This window comes from Neofelis nebulosa, chromosome 1 (genome assembly GCF_028018385.1).
Source record: "Neofelis nebulosa isolate mNeoNeb1 chromosome 1, mNeoNeb1.pri, whole genome shotgun sequence".
NCBI classification, from domain to species: domain Eukaryota; kingdom Metazoa; phylum Chordata; class Mammalia; order Carnivora; family Felidae; genus Neofelis; species Neofelis nebulosa.
The window spans coordinates 104,314,113-104,341,500 of record NC_080782.1 but is presented as its reverse complement, the minus strand read 5'-3'; the positions used below and the strand labels follow the sequence as shown (position 1 = coordinate 104,341,500).

General features: G+C 40.5%; 1 protein-coding gene across 1 annotated transcript; it reads left to right on the top strand.

Annotated features, from left to right (window-relative positions):
* The first annotated feature begins 13,959 nt into the window (after positions 1–13,959).
* On the top strand, positions 13,960–22,345 carry CCNB1 (cyclin B1). The gene is made up of 9 exons (XM_058730605.1): positions 13,960–14,142; positions 14,762–14,932; positions 15,030–15,182; positions 17,838–18,020; positions 19,490–19,648; positions 19,868–20,104; positions 20,829–20,969; positions 21,593–21,703; positions 22,106–22,345. Exons 1-9 carry the CDS (start codon positions 14,122–14,124, stop codon positions 22,211–22,213), a joined length of 1,284 nt encoding a protein of 427 aa, XP_058586588.1. The 5' UTR covers positions 13,960–14,121; the 3' UTR covers positions 22,214–22,345.
* Positions 22,346–27,388: the final 5,043 nt, after the last annotated feature.

Below are 27,388 nucleotides of genomic sequence, written 5' to 3'. Positions count from 1 at the left end.
ATAGCAATATCTAATTTATATTTTTTCATTTCCAGTTTAAAATGAATTTATAGTCTGAAAAGACTGTATGATAAATATAATATATGCCGTTTTATGAACACCAAAGAATGTTGTTCAAAAGACACTTTTGAATACCTATTTATAAACAGGTGAATATTTTCATTCTTATAATAGGAATTTTGATAAGTAGGATGAATTAATTTTAGTATGGTTACTATTTTCTTATCTATACCATAATGGCAAACATGTATTGTAAATCATATTTTTATCTTACCAATTTTAATATGTGAGAGGTTTTAGAAATTTGTTATAAGTTATTTTGATATTCTTTGTCTTATCTTTACACATTTTCTGGTCCAGAATCTTCAATACATATTAAAATTTTTGAGTGGTGGGAAAATAATCGCATATTGATGTTTTAATGCAATTTTGGTTTGTTAAAAAAAGTCTTAAATAGATAGGTACAATAAATATTGCACCATTATCAAAATTGTCATTTCCCTTTGGAGGCATGTAAACAGCAGGAAAGTTAAATTACTGTGATGAGAGATAAGGTGAGAGAGAGGGCAGGGGCTGAAGGTTAAGGGATTGCAGATGGAAAGTAGCACCAGTGTTAAGAACACCAGGGTACTAGGTCTAGCTCATATAAAACCATGTGATTTGAGGTAAATTAGCTTCTCTGAGTATCTTTTTTTTCCTTATACATAAAGTCAGAATAAAATTTCAAAATCGTAGGGTTATGAGGAGCAAAAGGAATAATGTATGAACAAATAATGTAAGGAAAAAATTTTCTTAATGAATTGAAAGTTGAAAAGGGCTAAATAAAGTTGAGGTTTTCTTACTATTTTAAATCTGCCTTTAAAGGTAGCTTTCAATTTGTCTGTTTTTTTCTATTAAAATCAGCATCCCAAGAGATTAACTACATGTTAAATGTATGAATAAGTTCAAAATAATACCCCAAACAGTAGCCTGTAACAGTTCATTTGCACCAAGAAGAATGGTTATGGTTGTTTACCACACCTACTAATTTTTTTCCCCTTCCCTTTATTCCAAGCATTGTTTTTCCCTTATTACCAACTTGGGAGCTCATGATTTCCACTTAGAATTAACTTTACATCTGTTATAGTATAGATTTATTGTTCCTTTTACATAATAATTGATAAAACTTTTGGGGCGCCTGGGTGGCATCCAACTTCAGCTCAGGTCATGATCTCGTCGTATGAGAGTTCAAGCCCTGCATCAGGCTCTCTGCTTTAAGCACAGAGCCCACTTGAGATTCTCTGTCTCTGTCTCCTTATCTCCCTGCTCACTCTCTGTTTCTTAAAAATAAAAATAAAACTTTTAAAAAATTAATTTAAAAAATTAACAAACTTTACATTTTTCTAATCATAATAGAATAATGAAGCTATATATAATTAAATATCTGTAACATAGGATTCGTTTTACTTTAAATTTAGATTATCATTCTCCCCTAAAATTTTAATGCAGAGATGTTTGTTTTTACTAGTTAATGGTCACATTGTTCAAAATTAAAGAGTGAATGGCAAAAAGCTTCACACCTGTCACTCAGATACACAGCTCTCCCTCCTCTCTAGAAATTACCACACTTGGGGCACCTGGGTGACACAGTTGGTTAAGCGTCCGACTCTTGGTTTTGGCTCAGGTCATGATCTCACAGTTCATGAGTTCAAGCCCCGCGCTGGGATCTGTGCTGACAGCCCAGAGATGCAGAGCCTGCTTAGGATTCTGTCTCCCTCCTTCTCTTCCCCTCCCTGGCTGGCTTGCTCTCTTGCTTTCTCAAAAATAAATAAATATAAAAAAAAAAAAAAAAAAAAGAAATTACCACACTTTTCAGTTTCTAGTATATCCTTCCAAATACCTTATGAATGTGCAAATATATGTATGTATTATTTTTCCCTTAGAAATTATTCCATACTTGAAACATTAAGTAGCATCCCCACTTTTTTCCTCAGCTGTGTAGCAACCCTGTGATTTAGCAACCCTGCATTTTTTTAGATTGGTTCAAATGTTTTGCTATTACAAACTGCTGATATGAGTAGCTTTGCATGAATATTGTGCATATGAGCAAGTAAATATGTAGAATGTATTCCAACATGCAGGAGTTCAAAGTCAAAGGGTTTAGAGCTTGTATAAATGTGAAAAATATTACTAAGTTGTACTCCATAGAGATTGTGACAGCTTACCGTTCAATCAGCAATGTTAGAGGTCTTAAAATATTTTAAGACCAGGGGTGCCTGGCTGGCTCAGTTTGTAGGGCATGTGACTCTTCACCTCAGGGTGGTTAATTTGAGCCCCATGTTGGGCATAGATATTATAAGTAAACAAACAAATAAATAAATAAATCTCACCTAATAAGAATTCTAACAGTTAAAAAAAAGAATTTTAAGACAATAAAATTCTTAAAAATTTAAGAATTTGGGAGCAAACATTTCTTATAGCCTTAATTCATGTGCAAGTTAAATATGCAGAGATTATATATAGATGCTAAACTGAATTCGATTATAAAACCACTAGTGTTCATTTTTCAGAGTGACCTTTCAGAAGGAAAATTTTCTAGTAAATAATGTATAATAAAATTAAAATGGTAAAGTTGTATTTTTTTAATCAAATTTATTCTATGACTTACTTGTTCCTTGTATCCACAGTACCGTTTCTGAGACGGATAATATTATATTGTCTGCATATACAAATACAGTGTTCTGTTACATATTTTTCTTTTCTGATACATTTGTTGAGGTGCACTTAGGTACACAATGAAATACACAGATTTTAAGTGCTCAGTTCAGTGAGCTCACTTGAGGCAAGTGGGAGGGAACATGAAACATGCAGCCGCTTTGGAGAACTGTTTGCCAATTTCTTTTAAAGTTAAACATATATCTCCCCTGTGACCCAGCAATTCTGTTCCTGGGTATTTACCCAATTTACCCGAGAAATGGAAAGGTGTGTCCACAAAAAGACTTGTATAAGAATGTACCTAGTCATGATATCCAAATACCAGAAACAACCCAAATAGCCGTCAACAAGAAGATGGATAAATAAACTGAGGTATATTCATAGTAGAACAGTACTGAGCAGTTAAAAAAAAAATTACTGTTCTAAAAATGTAGGTAAATATCAAAAACATTATGTCAAGTGAAAGAAGCCAGATTCAAAAGTTCTTACTTTATGATTACCTGTATATGAAATCCAAGAGCATCTGGGAGAATCTATTTCCTTGCTCATTCAGATTGTTGACTGAATTCAGTGCTTGTAGTTGTAGGACTGAGGTCCCTGTTTCTTTGTTGGTATCCCAGCTTCTAGAGGCCACCTGCATTCTTTGGCTTCCTCCATCTCCAAACCCAGTACCATGGGTCATATGCTCCTCACCTCAAATCTCTCGTTTCCTCTCCTACTGTTGTATCTTTCTCTGACCTGTTTTTCTGCCTTTCTCTTCTACTTCTAAGGACTCATGTGGTTACACCAGGCCCATCCATGAAACATATTCAAAGGTATGTGCATATTCTCAGGTTGTAGGCATTAGGGCAAGGAAGTTTCTTTAATTTTTTATTTATTTATTTATTTATTTATTTATTTATTTATTTATTTGAGAGAGAGCAAGGGAGCATGAGCAAAGGAGGAGCAGAGGAAAAGGGAGAGAGAGAATCTTAAGCAGGCTACATGCCCAGCACAGAGCCCAATACCAGGCTGGATCTCACAACCATGAGATCCTGACCTGAGCTGAAACCAAGAGTCAGACACTTAACCAACTGAGCCACTCAGGTGCCCCAGCAAGGACATCTTAAAGGAGAGTGGCTCATTCTGCCTACCACATCGTTGGCTTGGGGAGACAGAATTTATTGAAAAAGGGGCAAGGGGCACCTTTTTGAAGTAATGGAAATGTTCTATATCTAGATCTAATATAGGTGTATATAATTGGCAAAATCCTTTAATTATAACTTCTATATTATTGCACTTTTTTAAGTGTACCTATAATTTGCTAGTGAGTATTCATTTAGAAGCTACTATATGCTAGGCACTGTATAAACAGTTTACATAATCTCTGCATTTTTTTTCTCCTCATACTCTGGTGTTATCATATACTAAGTTTGCTTTAACTGATCTAGTTCAATAATGCAGGCTGGTGGAGAAGATTTTTTCAGGTACATTTTGTTCCACTTTATTGCCATTTTCCACTTGAATTTAAAGACCAAGGAGATTTCCCCCTGCAACAAAGTATAATACACAGATCTATCAATGTTAATACTCACCTAGTTACGGAAAACATAAGAAAATAATAAATTCAATGGTTTATGGCTTTTTAAACATTCAGTAAATTCATTCATACTCAACAAGAATTTGTGGGAGTCCTTCTTTTTTTTTTTTTTTTATTTAAAATTTTTTTTTTCAACGTTTATTTTATTTTTTGGGACAGAGAGAGACAGAGCATGAACGGGGGAGGGACAGAGAGAGAGGGAGACACAGAATCGGAAACAGGCTCCAGGCTCTGAGCCATCAGCCCAGAGCCTGACGCGGGGCTCGAACTCACAGACCGTGAGATCGTGACCTGGCTGAAGTCGGACGCTTAACCGACTGCGCCACCCAGGCGCCCCTTGTGGGAGTCCTTCTTACCAAGACACGGCTATAGGGATAAAGTCATAAGTGAAACAAAGTCCTGCCCTAATGGAGCTGACTTTCTAATCGAGACAGACTAATATGTGAAGAATAGTTTGTGATAGTTGAGAAAAGCAATAACTTATTGGCCCCTTATTGTGTATCAGATGGGCAATGTTCCAAGCAACAAATACAGAATAACCCCCACTTTCTTGATGAGGAAACTAAGGCAGGAAAAGGTTAATTTAGCTTGCCCCAAGTCATACACCTAGTAAGTGGTAAAGTCAACTTTTCAAACCAGGCACTCTGGTTTCAGGACTGACACTTCACTGGAGCACAACACAAGGATAGAGAGTAACATGGTGCTGGAGAATGGCCAAAGAGGATCTCCGTGGAAGCAAACCCGAGAACCTGATTTAAGTAAGGAGGCAAACAATATCTAGAATTCTAGACTATTCTACCAATACCCAGTGGGTTCTAGACTGAGCATCAAATGCAAGGCATCTGGGGCAGGAGGTGCATAACATGCTAGAAGAAGAGCAGGAAAACCAGTGTGAAAGCAAATCAGGCAGGTGGTGTGGTCAGGACATGGAAAGCCTGTAGAGGGCTTGGAGGAAGGGACTTACTGAGCTGATAGGTTTCAAGAGGATCAGCGTGGGAGAGTGACACTGCAACCTTGAGGACAGTTAGAAGGCTTTTGCCCAAGCCCCAGTGAGAGAGGATGGTGATTTGAACTATGTGACATGTTCATTGCCTCATATTTGTAAGTTTGCCATTTAAAGTAAAAAAAAAAAAAAAAAAAATCAGACACAAACCCTTTCTTCAACACACTCGTTACAGCAGAGAAGATAAGATGAAAATAACTATAATTCAAGATTTGGAGAGATTTGGTGCCATAAGAGAGTGGCAGAATTCAGTATGGAGAGGTCACTTTTAGCTGAAGGAGGTGGCATTTGACAGATCTAAAGAACTGGTGGAGGGACGCCTGGGTGGCTCAGTCGGTTAAGCGTCCGACTTCAGCTTAGGTCACGATCTCGCGGTCCGTGAGTTCGAGCCCCGCGTCAGGCTCTGGGCTGATGGCTCAGAGCCTGGAGTCTGCTTCCGATTCTGTGTCTCCCTCTCTCTCTGCCCCTCCCCCGTTCATGCTCTGTCTCTCTCTGTCTCAAAAATAAATAAAACGTTAAAAAAAAAATTTAAAAAAAAAGAACTGGTGGAAATAAGACGGCAAGGGGCTTAATCCCATCAGAGTGAACTGCGTAAACCCATTAGTATTTCAGTTTTGCATAATCATGGCTTTCGCATATGAAATTCTTAGGCCTGTGATTAGAAGGTTTAAGAGGAGGGCGCTGAGGGTACTTGAATACCAGAGTACAAGTTAACCATAGACCTCTAAGTAATCCTATGGGGGCGTTATTGTCTAGCCCTGTGAAAAACGTTAGCTAAATGATACATACTTTTCAAGTGGCGTGTCCCATTTGGGTTTGCTTTGATTTTCCATAGAAGCAAGATAGGAATGCCTAATCTGAAAGGCTGCAAGTTGATACAGTGGGCTGGACACTGGCCTAGGAATCACCACAGCTGTGATCTAAGGGCTGGTCACTTGTTCTCAGATGTAAAATGATGGGGTTTGGATCCAGTGAACATAAGATTATCCCTTTCATTCCTATGAAATTAAGGCAATAGTTCTATTTATTTTTTATTTTCTTTTAAGGTTTATTTATTTACTTTGGGAGAGAGAGAGTGAAAGCAGGGAAGGGGCACAGAGAGAGGGAGAGGGAGGATCCCAAGGAGATCCACACTGCCGGCACAGAACCTGACCAGGGGCTCAAATTCAAACCCTGAGATCATGACCTGAGCCCAAATCAAGAGTTGAATGCTTAACCTACTGAGACACCGGGCGCCGGAGGGCAATAGTTCTATTTTTTTATATAATTTTTTTAATGTATATTTTTGAGAGAGAGAGAAGCTTGATCGTGAGCAGATGGGGGCAGGATCGGGGAGTGTGGAAGAGGAGGGGGGGAAGGGAGCAGAGAGAGGCAGAGACCCAGAATCGGAACTCCCAGACTCCAGACTCTGAGCTGTCAGCACAGAACCCATCACAGGGCTCTCACTCACGAGCCATCATGACCTGAGCCAAAGTCGGTCACTTAACCAACTGAGCCACTCAGGTGCCCCAAGGCAATTGTTCTAAATTAAAGTGCGGGAACTTTTTTGTTAAAGGCACCTACCTATTTAGATAAAAGATGCATTAATGGCCTAATATGTATAAAGCAGAGTGGATGACGCAAAGAGGTCTGATAGGGCCTCTGTCCTTACAGTAAAGCAATAGTTACTGAGCATATAAAAATAAGTGAATGAGGGGTGTCTGGGTGACTCAGTCGATTAAGCATTGACTCTTGGTTTCGGCTCAAGTCATGATTTCTGCGCTCGTGAGTTCAAGCCCCAAGTCAGGCTCTGCGCTGACAGTGCAGCTCCTGCTTGATGTTCTCTCTCTGTTATATATATATATATATATATATATATATATATATCTCATATCTATATCATATCTATATATATATATGATATATATATGAGAAAGAAGAGATCGATATTGGGAAAAAGACGAAGGAAATATCGCTCTGAGTTCAGAAGAGAAAGAAAACTCTCCTGGGAGATTAGAAAAACCTTTATGGAGAAGAAGGCATACATTGTTAATAGGAAAAATCAGTGGAATTCACAATGATTTTGAACTAGACTTGTCCTCATCCTGGCCACATGACAAAGCGGCTTAAACTCTGAGCTTCAGCTTCCTCAGGAGCATCACAGAGTTTTTGCAGGATCAGTGGCACCTTTCATCTACTCCCCACCTCTGACTCTACCCAACAGCTGATTGTAGAGTTCAGCTGGGCACCATTGCAAGATGTAACTTGTGCTGTAAAGCTTCTGCTCTGGACCAGCCCCCAGGTTACTTAGCCACAGTCTCAGAGCCTCAGGCTACACAGCTTTACTAGACTACTCACTCCACAAAGACTGACTACTGTGTAGAGCAAGTCAGATCACACCGGTAGTGGACTGCAGAAGAGAAGCCTGACTTCAGTTTCCAGGACTAGCACAGGCTCTCATTCTCCCTCACGCCTCTTTGGCCCTTCCTCTTCTTCATTCCCTTTTATCTGCCTCAGCCTTCTTGGCATCCCTTAACTCAGCACAGTAACTAAAGTTACTACAAGGACTGAAATTAGGCTTTGGAGGCGCCTGTCTGACTCATCGGAGGAACATGTGACTCCTGATCTCAGGGTCGTGGATTTGAGCCCCATGTTGGGCATAGAAATTACTTAAAAAAACCCATAAACTTAAAATTTTTTTTAGTGTTTGTTTATTCTTGAGAGAGAGAGCGACAGAGCCCGAGCAGCGGAGGGGCAGAAAAAGAGGGAGACACAGAATCCGAAGCAGGCTCTGAGCTGCTCAGGCTCCAGGTTCTGAGCTGTCAGCACAGAGCCTGACGCAGGGCTCCAACTCACAGACCGTGAGATCCTGACCTGAGCTGACGTCGAGTCGGACACTTAACCGACTGAGCCACCCAGCACCCCTCTTCCCTTTATTCTTAATGTTATATGCCAGCACAGCGTGTTATGGGATCAGTGTTTTGTTTATTTATTTTGCAGAGTGATCAGATGTGAATTCATGAAACTATGTTCTTTGGTCCTGGGAAGTTTTCTTGTATTGTTTATTTAACAGTATCCTCTGTGAATTTTCTCTGGTTTATTTTTCTGGAACTATTAGTTGTATATTAGACCTTGTGGAATGATCCTCTAATTTTCTTTTATTTTCTATAGTCCATCTCTTTGTCTTTTTATCCTTTTTTCCCTGGGAAATTTCTGTGACTTTCTCTTTCAAACCTATTGCATTTTTAATTTTTGTTGTCATATTTTTAAGCTTGCAGTGCTGTCTTATAAAGTTACTTGTGGATGCATTATTTTTTATTTTTCTTATGATACGGGTGGTAACTTTTTTTTATTTTTTAGCTTTCTACTTGAATTGCTTGTTCATTTGAAGTTTCTTTTTGTTTGTTTTGGTCTCTTTCTTTCAAGTTGGAGCATGTCCTCAAATGTCTGGTGCTCAGTGGCTGGCTATTAAGTTTTTGTTTGTTTGCTTATTTGTCTCTTATTTTGTTTTTTTGTACTTATTTGTTTTTCAGAGAGAGAGAGAGAGAGCACAGAGGAGGGGCAGAGAGAGAGGGAGAGAGAGGATTCAAAGCAGGCTCCACGCTCTCAGCACAGAGCCCAATGTGGGGCTCGAACCCACAAGTTGTGAGATCATGACCTGAGCTGGAGTCCAACATTTAACTGAACTGAGCCACCCAGGCGCCCCAGTTTGTTTGTTATTTAAATGCTTATTTATTTTTGAGGGAGAGCACACCTGCACATGTGTGTGAGTGGGGGAGGGGCAGAGAGAGAGGAGAACAGAGGATCTGTAGCAGGCTGTGTACTGACAGCAGACAGCCTGATGCAGGGCTCGAACTCACAAACCGTGAGATAATGACCTGAGCCAAAGTTGGATGCTTAACCAACTGAGCCATTCAGGCGCCCCTGTATATTAATGATTAAGAGTAAAACACTAAAATTGACTAGAAGCTCTGTGTCAGCATGCCAGCATGTCAAGTAATGAGCATCACTTTCAGGGTGACCCAGCCATTTCTTTGGGTAGTGTACCCATCAATATTTTTGAGATTTTTCTTTTCTCTTGGGCAGGTCCACTCCCCAGAGAGGCAAGGCCTTATCTCATTTTGGAGGGTATAAGTTCAGCTACCTGCATTTAGGGGACTGAGTGGAAGAAAGGAACTGGAGGTCTCGCCATTTGGTGTGGAGAATTTTACTTCATCCTCTCTCAATTTGCCCAGCACCTGAATCCAGAGTTCCTTTAGTTCAGCCTCTCCAAACATAAACTTCCAGTCGGCTGGGACCAGAAAGGCGCTGTGCTCTCACTGCACTCAAATGTGTAGGAGGGAATCAACTAATTCTGTTTCAGCTCCACCTACACCACCACTTTCATAGGCTCCTGGTACTCCCCATTCCTGAAACCTGCCGGAGCCTATAGCAAGATTCAGTTTGCTTCTTGGTTTTCCACCACTAGCTTAGATTTCAACTTTCTTGGGCTCTCTGGTACTTCCATTACCACTTTTCGATTTGCTTTCCTGCTTCCAAAATGTTGGCATTATTGTCTCCTCACCTATCCTTGAGAGTTACGCGTTTTACTGTCTTCAGGGAGAAACAGAGACTATGTATATTCAGTCTGTCATGTTAAACCCTCATGTCATATTCCCTCAGTGAACCATCGCCTTCTGTTTTCTGAGACACCTCTGAGACAACACTGATCTCCAACCTCTCTGATCTTATTGCCCAATTTTCTTAACAGACTTCTCCCATTTGGTTCAATTTTAAATATGGAGTGCCCCAGGGCTTGCTCTTGGCATCTAGGCTTCTTTACATTCCTCCTCTGGATGACCTGTGTTAGGATTTAAATACCATTTACAGCCAAAGAAGACTTAAGCTCCCTCCCTGGGCTCTGCCTAGTGGACCTCTCCTCCCCCATACCTTTAAGCATTCCAAATGTAGCAGAATTCTTGATCTCCTACTCACAACCTGCCACCCATTAAAAGCTGCTCCTCTCTTAGTCTTTCTGTTTCAGTTACTCAGGTCAAAACCTGGGAGTTACACTTTACTTATTATTATTTAAAGTTTTATTCATTAAGTAATCTCTACATCCAATGTGGGGCTTGAACTCAAGACCCTGAGATCAAGAGTCGCATGCTTATCTGACTGAGCCAGCCAGGCGCCCCTGGGAATTACCCTTGACTCCATTTTCTCTCACTCCCAAGTATGTAAATCATCAAGACCCAGCAATAGTCTTTTTTTTTAATAGATTTTTTTAATGTTTTATTTTTATTTTTGAGAGGGAGACAGAGTGCAAGTGGGGGAGGGTCAGAAAGAGAGGGAGACACAGAATCCAAAGCAGGCTCCAGGCTCTGAGCTCCAGGCTCTGAGCTGCCAGCCCAGAGCCCAATACTGGGCTCGAACTCACGATCCTGAGATCAAGAGTCGCATGCTTATCTGACTGAGCCACCCAAGCGCCCCTCCTACAATAGTTTCTTAATGGCTCCTCTGGCTGTTCTTTTCCTTCCTCCTGCTTCCCTCCTCCTCCCCACCTACATACATTATCTCCACAGTAACTAAGGTAATCTTTTTGAAAGATGGATTATGCCACAGTTTGGCTTGAAACCCTCCAAAAGCTTGCACTGCATTTACATAGCCCAGACTCTTTACCTTGCTTTACAAAGACTTGTGTAATTTTATTCTTTCTAATTTCTTCAATCTCATTTTCACTCTATCCCCCATACTCTAGCTACACGCTTTTCTGAATATGACAAATTCATTGCTATCCCTGGGTATTTATTTTTTTTTTTTTTAATTTTTATTTTTTTTTAATGTTTTTTTTAATTTATTTTTGGGACGGAGAGAGACAGAGCATGAACGGGGGAGGGGCAGAGGGAGAGGGAGACACAGAATCGGAAACAGGCTCCAGGCTCCGAGCCATCAGCCCAGAGCCTGACGCGGGGCTCGAACTCACGGACCGCGAGATCGTGACCTGGCTGAAGTCGGACGCTTAACCGACTGCGCCACCCAGGCGCCCCTATCCCTGGGTATTTAAAAGGCTATTTCCTCTATCTGGAATGTTCTCCTTCTTGTCATTTAAACCTCACCTTAGGGGCGCCTGGGTGGCGCAGTCGGTTAAGCGTCCGACTTCAGCCAGGTCACGATCTCGCGGTCCGTGAGTTCGAGCCCCGCGTCAGGCTCTGGGCTGATGGCTCGGAGCCTGGAGCCTGTTTCCGATTCTGTGTCTCCCTCTCTCTCTGCCCCTCCCCCGTTCATGCTCTGTCTCTCTCCGTCCCAAAAATAAATAAAAAACGTTGAAAAAAAAAATTAAAAAAAAAAAAATAAACCTCACCTTAACCTAGGAATTATGTCACCTTCTCAGACCATCCCTGACTACCAAGTCCAAGGTAGCTACCAAGTTACTCTATTTATATCACTTTCTTTTCATTCTCTGCCTAGCACTTAGTAGTATCTGACTTTTCTTTTTTTCACTTTGTTTACTTATTTACCTGTTCTCTCTCTCTCTCTCTCCCTCTCTCTCTCTCTGTCTCTCTCTCTTTCTCTTTCTATCTCCCTCTTACTGGAATATAAGGTTTGTGAGAATGAGGATCTTCTCTGTTTTGTTCAGAGATATATTCCTAGCACTTAGAACAGGGCCTGGTATGTAGTCAGCCCTATTAACTTGGAGGAGAGAACATTGAGTTCATTGACTTCACACTGTATAGTTAGTTCACTTAGGAGAAAGACACACACATTTTTAACTATTGTAAAGAAAGGAGGTGATCCATGGTACTTAATGCTAATTAAGCAAAAACAAAAAACAAAAAACAAAAAAAAAAACAAAACTAGCATATTGAATGAGTCTATAGGTATGTACAGAGTTGGCAAGATTTCTCAACTCTGGCTCTACCAGACTGTTGACATTTTGGGCTGGATAATTATTTGTGTATGTGTTTGGGAGGGTGGGAGCTGTCCTATGCATTGTAGGAAAAGCTGTGGGAACTGTTCCAGATTAAAGGAAGCTAAATGCAACATCTGGCTCTAGACTGCATCCTCTACTGGAGGAGGGAAGATGCTGTAAGTGACATTATTAGATCAACTGACAAATCTGGAATATAAACTAGGTTGCATTTAATATTGTAATAAAGTAAACTTATGGGGCACCTCAGTTGATTAAGCTGCTGACACTTGATTTTGGCTCAGTTCATGATCTCAGGTTCATGAGATTGAGCCTTGAGATAGGCTTTGTGCTGATAGCTCTGAGCCTGCTTGGGATTCTCTCTCTCCCTCTCTCTGTGCTCTTCACCTGCTCATGTGCATGCACATGTGCACTCTCTCTCTAAAAATAAACATTAAAAACAGTATACTTATGAAATTGATAACTGTATTGTGGTTATATATGAGAATATCCTTTTTTCTTAGGAAATGCACACCAAAGAATTAAGGGATAAAGGGCTGTAAGTATGTATAACTTACCATCCAATGTTTCAGGAAGAAACAAATTTTTCATAGAGTTTATTAATTTTGAGACAGAGAGAGAGAGAGAGAGAGAGAGAGAGACTGCAGGCAGGAGAGGGGTAGAGAGAGGAAGAGAGAATCCCAAGAAGGCTCTGTGCTGACAGCAAGGTCGATTTTGCAAATCCCCAGATCATGACCTGAGCCGAAATCAAGAGTCAGAGGCTTAACCAGCTGAGCCAGCCACCCAGGTGCCCCAGGAAGAAAATTTTTATATACAGTGAGACATAGAGATATATAAAGAGAGAAAAATAAATGATAAAGCAAATGAAGTAATATGTTAAGGGTACTTGAATCTGGGCAAAAGGTATATATGTTCTTTGTAATAATTTTGTTTGCAACTTTCCTAAATTTGAAATCATTTTCAAATAAAAAGCTAAAAGAAAAGATTGGCTTTGGGAAGCAATTGGATTAAAGTAATCTGGCGGGTTAAAAAGCTGACAATATTCTTTTTAATGTTTACTTATTTTTGAGAGAGAGAGTGAGTGAGTGGGGGAGGAGCAGAGCGAGAGGGAGACACAGACTCCAAAGCAGGGGCCAGGCTCCGAGCGGCCAGCACAGAGCCTGACGGGGGCGGGGGTTCGAACCCACGAACCGTGGGATCCTGACCTGAGCCGAAGTCGGTCGGTAAACCGACTGAGTCACCCAGGCGCCCCGAAGGTGACAATATTCTTAACATACAATTTGTGCTGTGGAAACTTCAGGGATCCAAAAAATAGCCAAAGTTTCGTTCCCACGTAATTCATTTTATGATCCTGGGAAAGTCACCCAAACCCTCTCTGAGCTTCAGTTCCTCCACCCCAGGAATGAAAACAAATGAAAGATATTCAAATCAAATGAAAGAATGTATTTTAAAGCCTTTCCTGCTACAGTCCACTGCAGAAGAGGAAAGTGTGTAACAATAAGCAAGATTAGAGCCATAACTGCTTCTCAGTTTCTCCAACTCTTGCTACCCCACTGGCACTTTTCAGAGGCCACCAGCCACTCCCTGTGCGAGCTCCCGCTGCGCTCAAGGTCTCCGATCCAGGCCGGCGGCACACTGCCTGTTCGCCTCTCCAGGTGGCAGCACAGCTGCCAGAGAGCAGAGGCCTGGCCCCGCCCCCTCTCGAACGTCTCCGCGGGATCGCCCAGGAAACGCATTCTCGGAGGAACAGGCAGCCGCCAATGGGAAGGGAGCGAGTGCCACGAACAGACCAATGAGGAAGGAGCAGTGCGGGGTTTAAACCTGAGGCTGGGTACTGCTCCTCCCGGCGTGCTGCGGAGGAACGACTGTTGGTCTGCGCTGCGTTCAGGTCCCGGGCTCTTCGGTGGCTCCCGTGCTCTGCTTCTCCCCGTTGAGCTGCTGCCTGGTGAAGAGGAAGCCATGGCGCTCCGGGTCACCAGGGTGAGCTGCTGGGGACGATGAACAAACGCGGCCTTCCTGGCTTGCTGCGTGTTCTCGCATCCTCTGTCGCCTGCCGGAGGCTCTCGAGCGGACCAGGGCAGCGATTTGGGGAGGAGGACGGGGGCGGAGGGGATCGGTGGGCCCCTGGCTTGGTGGGGGAGTTAGGTGGACCGACGGAGAGAGGAAGAGAACTGGACCAGCCTTGGATAAATGCTTGCCGCGAGTGAGGAGGGCGATGGAGGGTCCACAGGAAACCTCTTTTAAAATGTGATAGAGGGCCCCAGAGCCGACACCCACCAACCTCATAACCCCCTTCCCGGAGAGAAAATGCCTGCAATTGCAGGCTTTTTTATTTCCTTTCAAATGTAAATTCGTGGAATTTTAGGGTCGGCCGGGACTAAACCGACAACCCCTGAATAGATGAGTGAAGAGGTTCTGGGAAGAAATTGACATGTCACAACCGAAGGGTAGATCCTGGAACCCCGGTTTTCCTTGGGAACCCTTTTTTTTTTACAGCCAACTTTTGTCCTGAGAGCCTCTCTCTTGCCCCACCTTAATTGACCCTTGACTTACTCCGCTCTGATTGGGCCAGCTCTGAAGGTGGTCTTGCTTCTTTCAGAACACGAAAGTTAATGTTGAAAATAAGGCAAAGATCAGTATGGCAGGCGCAAAGCGCGTGCCTCTGGCCACTGTTGCAGCCTCCAAGCCGGGACTGAGGCCAAGAACAGCCCTCGGAGACATTGGTAACAAAGTCAGTGAACAGCCACAAGCCAAATTGCCTCTGAAAAAGGTAACTATCTCTTCCTGATCTAACTTCTCTGTAAGAGTCCACCTTACAGCTGTGACCCTTGATGCAGAAACAGTTCATTTTCTTCTTTCAACCACAGGAAGCAAAAACTTTGGCTCCTGGAAAAGTTATTGCGAAAAAAATACCAAAACCTCTGGACAAAGCACCCGAGCCTGTGTCTGTACCTGTGCCAGAACCAGAGCCAGAACATGAGCCTGTTAAAGAAGAAAAGCTTTCTCCCGAGCCTATTTTGGTAAACTTACTTTGGTTTGGTTGTTTCTTTCCCTCATTTAATAATAATCTGGAATCAGTGTTTGAACAAATAGTAATAATAGTAACATTTATAGAGTGCTTAGCAGGAGGTAGCCTCTGCACTTCAAATACATTTAACTCCCCCAATCTTTAATTTTTTTTTTTTTTAATGTTTATTTATTTTTGAGGGAGAGAGAGTGTGTGTGAGCAAGGGAGAGGCAGAGAGAGGGGGAGACACAGAATCCGAAGCAGGCTCTGGGCTCTGAGCTGTCAGCACAAAGCCCGATGCGGAGCTCAAACCCACAAACCCAGAGATCATGACCTGAACCAAAGTCAGACGCTTAACCAACTGAGCCACCCAGGCGCCCCATAACTCACCCAATCTTTGTATTGACTCTCTTACTTGTATTCCTATCTCTACTTTTTAGATAATGGCTTAGAGAAGTATTAGGTAAATTTTCTAGAGTCACACATCTGATCACACATATGGACTTAAACCCAGGCCATCTGGCTTCAAAACCTAGGCTCTAAATCGTTTTTGTTATACTGCCTCCCCCCTCTTTTATTTATTTATTTATTTATTTATTTATTTATTTATTTATTTATTTATTTATTTTAAGTTTATTTGAAAGAGAAAGTTCTCTCAAAGGGGCAGAGAGAGGGAGAGAGAATCCCAAGCAGGCTCCATGCTTTCAATGTGGAGCCCACTGCGGGGTCAAACCCTCGAACCATGAGATCATGACCTGAGCCAAAATCAAGAGTCATTGGAAGCTTAAGAGACTGAGACACCCAGGAGCCCCTCCCGCTCTTTATTAATGGTATTGATTTATCATATGTGCATGGATCAAAGATTTTACTGTCTTTGGTACAAGCCATCTGACCAGAATTTATTGACTGAAACAGATGATCTTGAATCCTTTTACTCCCTAATGTGGCCACTGAATAATTAATAAGCCTGTAACACTGGAATATATAAAAGTGTAAAGCAGAAAGAAAATGTAGATTTTCAGAGTAGATAAAATGAGTTAACATTTGGCCTCAAAAACTAAAATTAAGAACTTAACTAAACATCAGTCACGTAAATATATCCACTCCTTTGAAGGAGAAACAGGGCACCTAAAAGGGGCTTTGCTGAATTTACAATGAACTGCATTTAATGAAGCTCTAATTTTATAAGAATACTTTTTTTTTTCAGTGTTTATTTTGAGACAGCACATGAGAGAGAGCAGGGTAGGGGCAGAGAGAGAGACAGTGAATCCCAAGCAGGCTCTGCACTGAGAGTACAGGGCTCGATGTGGGGCTCGAACCCATAAACTGGAGATGACCTGAGCCAAAGTCAGACGCTTAACAGACTGAGCCACCCAGGTGCCCCTACAATGGCATCTTTAAATTAAAAAACAAAAAGTAGGTGCCCCTGGGTGGTTCAGTCAATTGAGCATCCCACTCTTGATTTCTGCTCAGGTCCTAGGATCTGCCAGGGTGGTGGGATCAAGCACAGACTCCACTCCTAAATAAAAAATTGCATACATACATACATACATACATACAAACAAAACAAAGTAGTTAAAACCAGTTGAGAAAATGATCTGTAAAAGTCATTCAGCCTAGCCCCTTATATCTAAGGGTGGGAGATCTGAGGCTGTTGCTTTAGTATTAACATTCTGGACATGACACATGAAACCTATAGCATGTACAGTCATACCAACTATGTGTGGTTTCCTTGAAAGTCCCATACTGATGGTCTTTGCTGTCCCACTTATTTAAAAAAGGCCTTTCCTACCCTCACACTCTTTTAGCTAGTAATCTTTTCATCTTTCAAAACAGTTCAAACAGGTGCCTGGGTGGCTCAGCCACTTGAGTGATCGACTTCGGCTCAGGTCATTATCTCACAGTTTGTGAGTTCAAGCCCCTTGTCGGGCTCTGTGCTGAAAGCTCTGAGCCTGGAGCCTGCTTGGGATTCTGTGTCTCCCTCTCTCTCTTCCCCTCCCCCACTCATGCTCTATCTCTGTCTCAGAAATAAACATTAAAAAATAAATTAAAAAATAGATAGATAGATAGATAGATAGATAGATAGATAGATTCAAATCCCTTTGAGGACACTGTAAAGACCATGTCTTGCACAGGGCTTGACTAGAAGAACATGATCAATGAATGTTTGAACAAAGGGGAAACTGGAGCTTGAAGGAAATGGTTAATGATAACGAATGAACTGTTAGTCCTTGGTAGGCAGGACAGACATTGTGTTTTCCTGGGCAGTGAGAAGCAGTCCATGTTTTGAAATGAAGACAAAAGACTCATTCATTTGGATTGACTTCACATGACACAGATAAACAGATTTGTTATTTACTCATTTCCTTTAGAAGAAAGTCTAACATGTGATTTTGTTTGCTTTTTCTCTGTTTTACCCATTCGTGTCGAGGTTCTACTGATTTCAAAGTGGCTCATTCTGTTTGGGCATTTCACTTTTGTATTAATCATGTCCTAAAGAGAAACTGAATAAATTTGAAAAGAAACTAATTTTCCTTTAAGGAAATGAATTGTGAATTATATGTCTCTTTAGCAGTTGGTCTGTTGAATTGGTACCAATAATTGGGCCTTCATTCCCGGATGGTATGCTTCTCTTTGCTATTATTTCAAAAGGTTTCTCTATTTCAAGGTTGATACTCCGTCTCCAAGCCCAATGGAAACGTCTGGATGTGCCCCTGCAGAAGAATATCTGTGTCAGGCTTTCTCTGATGTAATTCTTGCAGTGAACGATGTGGATGCAGAAGATGGAGCTGATCCAAACCTTTGTAGTGAATATGTGAAAGATATTTATGCTTATCTGAGACAACTTGAGGTCTGTATTACTTCCAGAATATTTGTTTTTTCTAAATGGTGCTTAGCTTTATTAAAGATATTTTACTTTGTTTACAAGAATTCAAGCAGGATGTAAGTAGCCTTAACAGATGCGACTTGGAAATTCTTCTTCGTGGGGTACCAAAAATGAAGTCCCCAGACAAACCAAGGATATCTTTTGTTTGCCATTTTGGACAGAGAAAATTCAAAGTGACACTGGGTACTGCCCGAATGCTTTTTTTTTTTTTCCTCTTTTTCAAAAAAAAAAATTTTGATGTTTATTTTTAAGAAAGAGAGTGCAAGCTGGGGAGGGGCAGAGAGAGAGGGAGACATAGAATCTGTAGCAGGCTCCAGGCTCTGAGCTGTCAGCCTAGAGCCTGATGCAGGCCTCAAACTCAACGAACCATGAGATCATGACCTGAGCCAAAGTCAGATGCTTAACCAACTCAGCCACCCAGGTGCCCCCAGAACCCTAATGAATGTCCATAGGTTAAGGATGGGCAATTCCCAGGCTCTGTGTTTGAGGATTAGAGGCAGGAGGTAGGCCATAATGGAGAATATGCCGAAAAACTATAATCACCAGCAACGCAAGGCACTTTGGGTCCGTGTGGCTGATGTGCATGTAACACCAGGGAAATTTTTCTGTGTCTGAGAGTACAATAAAAAAGTTTTTTGGTTTTCTTCCATTTCATATCACTTCTGAAACTTCATATTAGTGGCACATGCCCTCTGCTCCTCCTCCCCGCCAAAACAAGGAAGCATTCTGTATGCTAACAAAAAAGCAAACAAGCACATTTGCCCAGTTGTGTGTTTATAAGGCATTCTCTTCTTTCAGCACCATTTAACATCTTTTCTCTCTTGTCTGGTTCTTCTGGGCATCTAAAAGATTTTCTATACAATTGTTCTGTAAGAAGACTTCCTTGTCAGGACCAGGCTTCCACTTTGGGTTTCATCTCCCTTTTTAGTTATCTAACTTTGGTGGGGTGGGTTTAGCAGATGTATGCGTTGGTCCTTGATGGTTCATTCTTTTTACCTATGGTGTGTTGAGGGTTTAAATCCTATAGCAGGAGAGTGGTAGCATATAGGTTCCAGCTGATCTGGAAAATAGCTGGTGCTATTTTTCTCTACTTCATAAAGCTCAGGTTCTGGGTTTATAGTCTTAAGTGAAAAGATCTGAGATGATGGCAAGGTATCTTGGGGTTGAAGTGGTTGCAGAGTGTGGGCAGGTAACAGTGATGGTAAGTTGAACTTAGTGAGATCTGCCAATATGAAAAACCTGTCAAACTGCCCTATTTAATGTTTGCTTTCTTCCTCAGTGATAGAGCTGTTTGTAGTGACAGTATGAAGAATTAAGTTGACACCTGTTAGAGATTCTAAATGCTCCATTACTGTTCTGTGATGACTAATATTTCTGATCAGAAATGTCACAGGGAGTCTTGCTTCTAAAGGATAATGAGCATTCTTTTGCAGGAAGAGCAAGCAGTAAGACCAAAATACCTACTGGGTCGTGAAGTCACTGGAAACATGAGAGCCATCCTAATTGACTGGCTAGTACAGGTTCAAATGAAATTCAGGTTACTGCAGGAGACCATGTACATGACTGTTTCCATTATTGATCGGTTCATGCAGGTGAGCATAATTCAGTACCTGAGGGTTCTCCATTCCAGGGTTCTAGCTGAGTCCTAAGAAACAAACTTCTCCGGCTAACATCTGTCTTGTGGGGTAGAGTGTCATTAATTGAGATTTTGCTCTTAGAATGTTTTTTCCCATGTTCCCTTCATAGCTATGTTGTCTCTTTTTTTTTCAAGTACATATTAGTTGTTCATCAGGTTGGAATTCCCATTGCAGAATAATTGTGTACCCAAGAAGATGCTGCAGCTGGTTGGTGTCACTGCCATGTTTATTGCAAGTAAATACGAAGAAATGTACCCTCCAGAAATTGGTGACTTTGCCTTTGTGACTGACAACACTTACACCAAGCACCAAATCAGACAGATGGAAATGAAGATTCTAAGATCTTTAAATTTTGGTCTGGGCCGCCCTCTACCCCTGCATTTCCTTCGGAGAGCATCTAAGATTGGAGAGGTACAGATTTCTTGGATAATCTTTAGTATGGGACATAATGAAATATTGCTAATCACAAAGATCTGATTCACCTGACTTATAACTCTACATGAGGAAGACATCAAGATGTTCTTTATTTCCAGTCAGGCTATGTATTAATGTTTTCATTGAGGCTTTCCATGGGTAGTTGAATTTGACAGTTTAAAAAATTTTTTTCAATGTTTATTTTTGAGAGAGATATAGTATGAGTGGGGGAGGGGCAGAGAGAGAGGGAGACACAATCGGAAGCAGGCTCCAAGCTCCCAACTGTCAGCACAGAGCCCACCGTAGGGCTTGATCTCACAAACTGTGAGATGATGACCTGACCCGAAGTCAGATGCTCAACCGACCGAGCCACCCAGGCACCCCAGCATTTGAGAGGGTTTTTTTTTGTTTTTTTTTTTTTTAACGTTTATTTATTTTTGAGACAGAGAGAGACAGAGCATGAATGGGGGAGGGGCAGAGAGAGAGGGAGACACAGAATCGGAAGCAGGCTCCAGGCTCTGAGCCATCAGCCCAGAGCCCGACGCGGGGCTCGAACTTGTGGACCGCGAGATCGTGACCTGAGCTGAAGTCGGACGCTTAACCGACTGAGCCACCCAGGCGCCCCTATAGACAAATACTTGTAATTATAGTTAAGGGTATACTGGTTATTGCCATGACAGAATTCTGACAAAAGCTCAGAGACCTGTGGGTTTTGTTTCAGGTTGATGTTGAGCAACATACTTTGGCCAAATACCTGATGGAGCTAACTATGCTGGATTACGATATGGTGCACTTTCCTCCTTCTCAGATTGCAGCAGGAGCTTTTTGCCTAGCACTAAAAATTCTTGACAACGGTGAATGGGTAAGCTCTTCCCGCAGACTTACATTACCCGAAGCTTTTAAATTTTAAGTGATGTTTGCTCTAATACTGGACTGTTTTCATTAAAGGACAATTCAAATGATTTCTAAAAATAGAGCATCGACTGAGAGAATGATTAAAAATGTTATTTTGTTTACTATGTGTTCATAAGATATTCCCACTTCGTTACCTAATTTCACCTTACACAGATGAAGACTCTCAGGCAGGTCAAATGACATGCTAGAAGTCCATCATACTCCCTGATTCTACACATATTTCTCCTATGTGCCATGTGCTACCCTAGGCCTTAGGAGTAGTATTAGGCATGCGAATGTTGGTGTCAAACAATTTGGAGCCCAGCTTTGGAGGGTACACTAGTCAGCAATTAAAGAAGTTTAATTAGGTTTGAGCACATTAGTGTATAATAGGTTTAATAAGTACAGGGTCCTGGAAAAGCATGAAAGAAGAATATTTGGGGAAGAAGGCATCTTAAATTTATCTTAAATTTCAGTTATAATCAGTCCTACATAATCCCTCTTCCTACCCCCTACTCTTGACTAACTTACAGAAATTTTCTGAGAACCATTCTTCATGAGCATTTCTAACATTAACTTTTGTTGCCGTAGACACCAACTTTACAGCATTATCTGTCATACACTGAAGAATCCCTTCTAAATGTTATGCAACACCTGGCTAAGAATATAGTCATGGTGAATCGTGGGCTTACAAAGCACATGGTAAGTCAGGGGCATTGTAAGGTGTTGGGAGGACAAGTGAAAATACTTAAGACTTCAAGTCTGTAAATGAATAGTTTATTTTCAAGGAGTTGATTTTTTTTTTTTTTTATAGAATGTTATTGTTTTAAGTGTATTAATACTTGAGAGAGAGAGAACACCAAGAGAATGAGGGGGAGGGAGAGAGAGAACACCAAGCAGACTCCACGCTGGCAACGGTGTGGAGCCCAACCCAGGGCTCTGTCCCACGAATTCTGAGATCTGTGACCTGAGCCAAAACCGAGGCGCTTAACCAACTGAGCCACCCAAGTGCCCTTGGAATTATTTTAAGTGACCCTCTGTACTATCGGGTCTCACAATGTTTTCCTTTATCCCTTCATTAATTATTATGCTTTTGTCTTCCAGACTATCAAGAACAAGTATGCCACATCTAAGCATGCTAAGATCAGCACTCTAGCACAACTAAATTCTGCACTAGTTCAAGATTTAGCCAAGGCTGTGGCAAAGGTGTAACTTGTAAACTTGAGTTGGAGTACTATAATAACTACAAATAAAATTGGCACCATGTGCCATCTGTACATATTATATGTTACGTTTACTTACTTTTAATAAAGTTTGTGGTCCTTTTTATTTCTTACACCTTAACTCATTTGAATGTGGCTACTTCCTACTCAAGGGTAACCAAAAAGGTGTGTTAAAGATACGATGGGGAATATAAAAAGTGCTTTCAGTTTATTGGGACCCAGCACATATATATAATTGTTACTTGTGTGGTGTTTGTTTTATGTACCTGGCTTTGCATTCTTGTATGAATTACTATGGTTATGAAGGCATTTAAAGCTGTTCTCTAGGGCATACTGCATGTAAGCCCAATTATCTTGGAGAATATGCTGCCTTATTCTGTCAAAGATCTGCCACCTTACCCCTAGTCCTCCTGTTTTCTGTTTCTTCTGGTGGCTTCTGCCATAATTCTAAGTAGTTTTTACTTCTACCACTATTTCTTAAACTATCAACTTTTTTTGCAAAAATAAGAACTTTATATTCTACACTTTTTCACTTTCTTGATTGATCAAATAAAAGCAGATCCTCAAAACACATAAAAATAACTAAAAAAAAGTTAATTTACTCCCCACCCCCATTCTTACAGCTCAATCCCATCCATCTGAAGGCACCAACAACAGTTTGGGGTGTATCCTTCTTTGATTCTATAAATACAAATATGCTTATAAATAAGTTGTTAGGGGGATTTCTAAGAAATGGAATCATTCTATATATAAGCAATTCCTTTTAACATGTATAGGCCTTACCTGTATGTGGGCATTTCCATTCCATAGTGTGGATAAAGTATAGGTTATCCATTCTCTTGATCTTCAGATTGCTTTTCCTCTTTGCTCCTACAGATAAACCTGTTGATCATTAAATACCATGCTTTCCTTTTTGTACTCTGGGTTCTCTAGGTATGTGCATTCTAAGTTTTGGCAGGTGCTGCCAGATGACTCTCAAGTGTCATCAGCAATGTACAAAAGTGCTGGATTTCTCTGCTTCCTTGCCAGAACCGAAGAGAATGATTCTCCAGTTTCTGTGAATTTGGCAAGAAATAATCTAAGTTGTTTGCTGTCCTAATTTTTAATTCTGATGGCTAGGTTGAATAAATTTTTGTTGATTACTTATCGATATGTAAGGTTTTTCCATTTTGTCATTTGTCTTTTGATTATGCTCTTTTGCCATGCAGACACTGAAGTTTTTATATTGTCAAATCTTGTTTTCTACAGTTGCTTTTGGATTTTCAGTCTTAAGATCTACTCCATCTCAAAACAGTAAACATGTAAAATTTGGAGTTTTCCCCATTTATATCTATAATCCCTCAATAAACTTTCTGTATATGGCATAAAGTAAGACTCTAACAGATGGGTGCCCACTTAGGCCAGTATCACATGATCAAGATTATCCTTGTCCAGCTGAATTGAAACAATTCCCATCTATTTCCTAATCTTTTTTCCTGTGATAAGTGTAAAACTATTATATTATCTGGTAAGGTGAAGCAAGCACTATTTCTCAGATATTTGGGGGCAGTTTCAAACAAAACAGAAAGTTATGTCCAGTTACCGAGAAGCTCCTTTGAGGTTTTGAGTATACATCATGTCTTCCCATCCAGAAGCGTTTTTCTCTAAGATCTGTTGCATGCCCTCCAATGGAATGTTAGAATTTTAGTTCTATAATTACTGCACTTGTATTGTCAAGTTTATTGCTGGTATTGTGGGGGTTTTGTCACTACTGTGAATACAATCTATTTCCCACTAATTTTATTGCTAGTTGTAGTTTGCTTACCCAACTGACATCAGTTTTTTTATTCAATTTGTGTTTTTTTGTTTTGGTTTGATTTTTTACTCAATTTGTTTTAATGGAGTTCTCTAGGCCTTAAATCTACAGATTTTGGGTTTTTTTCAGTGTTTATGGTATTTATTGTATTAGAATCCCCAAAATAATCATAATAAACAGATCCCGGCCCTCTATTTTGTTCCTGGATTAGACATCTAAGTATTTTTATTTACTGTTTTTGCTGTTAGGCTTTAGGTAGTGTTTATGTTTTAGATTTTTTTCTTTTATTTCTGTTTAGAGTTAAGTGGCAAGGCTGTGGAAACTCATTTGCTTTTTCAGCTTTAATATTCCACATTAGAGTTTTCCTAAAGTGGAATGAATTCTTGCTCATGATACATGGATTTAATCTGTTTCTTTGAGAAGATTTTGTATCTTATTTGGTAAACTGGTTCAGTCTTGTTATGGTTTTCTAGTTTTTCTCTTACTACCTTTAAGTTGGATCAAAGACATTTACATTTTTACATCTCGTAATTTAAAATTACTCGTTCATTGAAAAATTTTTAATGTTTTTACTTTTGAGACAGAGACAGAGCATGAGCAGGGGAGGGGCAGAGAGAGAAGAAGATACAGAATCTGAAGCAGGCTCCGAGCTGTCAGCACAGAGCCCGACGCGGGGCGGAACCCACAGACTGAGATCATGACCTGAGCCGAAGTCGGACACTCAACCGACTGAGCCACCCTGGCGCCCCGAAAAATTTTATAATTAAACTGTAAAGTCCTGGGGCGCCGGGGTGGCTCAGTCAGTTAAGCACCCAACTTCGGCTCAGGTCATGATCTCACGGTTTGTGCGTTTGAGCCCCGCCTCAGGCTCTGTGCTGACAGCTCAGAACCTGGAGCCTGGAGCCTGCTTCAGTTTCTGTGTCTTCCTCTCTCTCTGCCCCACCCCCACATGTGCTGTGTCTCTCTCTGTCTCAAAAATAAAAGTAAACTGTAAAGTCCTTTGGCCTGGATCTGCTTAGAATGGTATGTTTTACATTACCAGTGTTTTTTAGGAATTACCTTCCCTCTATTAATAGGAAATAACTATTCTAGATTCTTAAAATTATAGTCGTATATATAGTTTCTGTCTCATCCTTGATACTTTTGTTTTCTAACTGGGCTTCACTGGAGGGTTTTTATTGGTGTTTTAAGAGAAGGGGTTTTGTGCTTGCTTCGGCAGCACATTTACTAAAAGAGCCAGGTTTGGTGTTATCATTTCTACTACCTTTGTTTTGTAGTTTTAGTTTTATATTTTTTTAACTTTTTAAGTTTATTTCTTTGAGAGAGAGAGATTTGAAGCAGGCTCCGCACTGTTAGCGGATACCCACACACGAGGCTTGAACCCAAGAACCAAACCATGAGCTCCATGACCTGAGCCAAAACCAAGAGCCAGAGGTCACTAGTTTTAGCTTTTACATCAATTCTCACCATCTGTTTTTCTTTTTCTTTTTCTAGTTTCAGTTAAATACTCCATGTATTTTAGTGATAAAATCCTTGATGCATTCTCCTTTGAGACAGCTTGTTTCTGAAGCCCTCCTTCTCATCTTTTTCTGGTCATTAAAATTTCTTTTGCAGTCCCTCCTTGATCTGGAGATTATTTAACTGCTCGTTTTCCTTTTAATTTTTTTTCTTTTTTTCTTTTCTTTTAGATAGAGTGAGCAGGGGAAAAGGGGAGAGGGAGGGAAGGAGGGAGAGAATCTTAAGCAGGCTTCACATTGAGCACAGAGCTGGGGGTAGGGTTGGATCCCACAACCCTGGGATGATGACTTGGGACGAAATCAAGAGCTGGTTGCTCTCCTGACTGAGCCACCCAGGCACCCCTTAACTGCTCAACTTCTAAGTAGTTTTCTTTTTTTTATTTTTATTTTTTTTAAATATATGAAATTTATTGTCAAATTGGTTTCTCTAAGTAGTTTTCTTTTGGAATATTTTGGAATTCTTTGTGTGGTGATTTTTAATTTCATTGGAAATGGAGGTTTTTAAAAAGACTCTGAAACCACATTTTCTCTGTGGGTAAGTACTTGAAAGACTTCTGTAAATATTCCAAGGATACAAGAAAGAATTGTTTTCTGATAGGGGGCAAAGTTGTAGGTACTTATGTAGGCAAATATTAAACTACAGGTGTAAGGAAAGAAAAGTGTGTGTGTGTGATGGGGGGATATATACATGTTTGCATATATTTTTCTTTCTCAGAGCCACTTCAAAGTAAATTTAAAGAAAAAAAAATTTTTTAACATTTATTCCTCTTTGAGAGACAGAGCATGAGTGTGGGAGGGGCAGCAAGAGAGGGAGACAGAATAGGAAGCAGGCTCCAGGTTCTGAGCTGTTGGCACAGAGCCCAACGTGGGGCTTGAACTCACAAACCATGAGATCATGACCTGAGCTGAAGTAGGACACTTAACCAACTGAGCCATCCAGGTGCCCCTCAAAGTAAATTTTAGATGTCAAGATAAGGTCACCTTAAAATACTAGGTCATGCATCTCCTAAGAATTCAGTCATTTTCCTAAATAACCACAATCTTTATCATGCTAAGACAATTAACAACTTCTATGTGTAATATGCAGTGTGTATTCAAATTTTCTCCATTGTCCCAAAATGTTTTACAAACTTTTTTTTTCCAATTTAGGTTCCAACTAAAATTAATTTGTTTCCATATACATGCCTTTTGTTTTTCAAGGCATGGACATGAACTGTCTAGTCCATTTGTCTTATAGAATGTCCCTCATTTTAGATTTCTTGTCTGATTGTTGCTGATTGTTGTTTTTTTTTTCTGATTGTTTTTTGATAGTTAAATTCAAGTTATGCATTCCCCAAGAATATAGGTGATTTGTACAACGTATGCATATTGGAGTTAAATATTAGTTGTTACACTACTGAAGATATTGTGTTTGATCATCCGTTTAAGGTGGTAACCATCTGATACAGTTTTACTGTAAAGGTGCTGTTCTCTTTAGTTTGATTATTCATTAATATTAACTTTGAAACCTACACCTGACTAGAATGACATGATGTATTACCTAATTGCATTATCCCTTCTATATTATTAGAGATTCTCTAAAGAATAGCTCCACACTCACATCTATCCCTTTTTGTCTTACTATGGATTAAAAAAAAAAAAAAAAAAAAGCAAAACCTTTGTTATAAACCATTACCATAGTGCTTCTCAAAGTGTCAAACCGAACCAGCAGCATGAACATCACCTGGGCATTTGTTAGAAACATAAATCATAATCAAAACTTGGGAGAGACACCAAGCAGTCTTTTTTTTTTTTTTTTAATTTTTGAAATTCCAGTATAACAGTGTTACGTTAGTTTCAGGTGTACAATGTA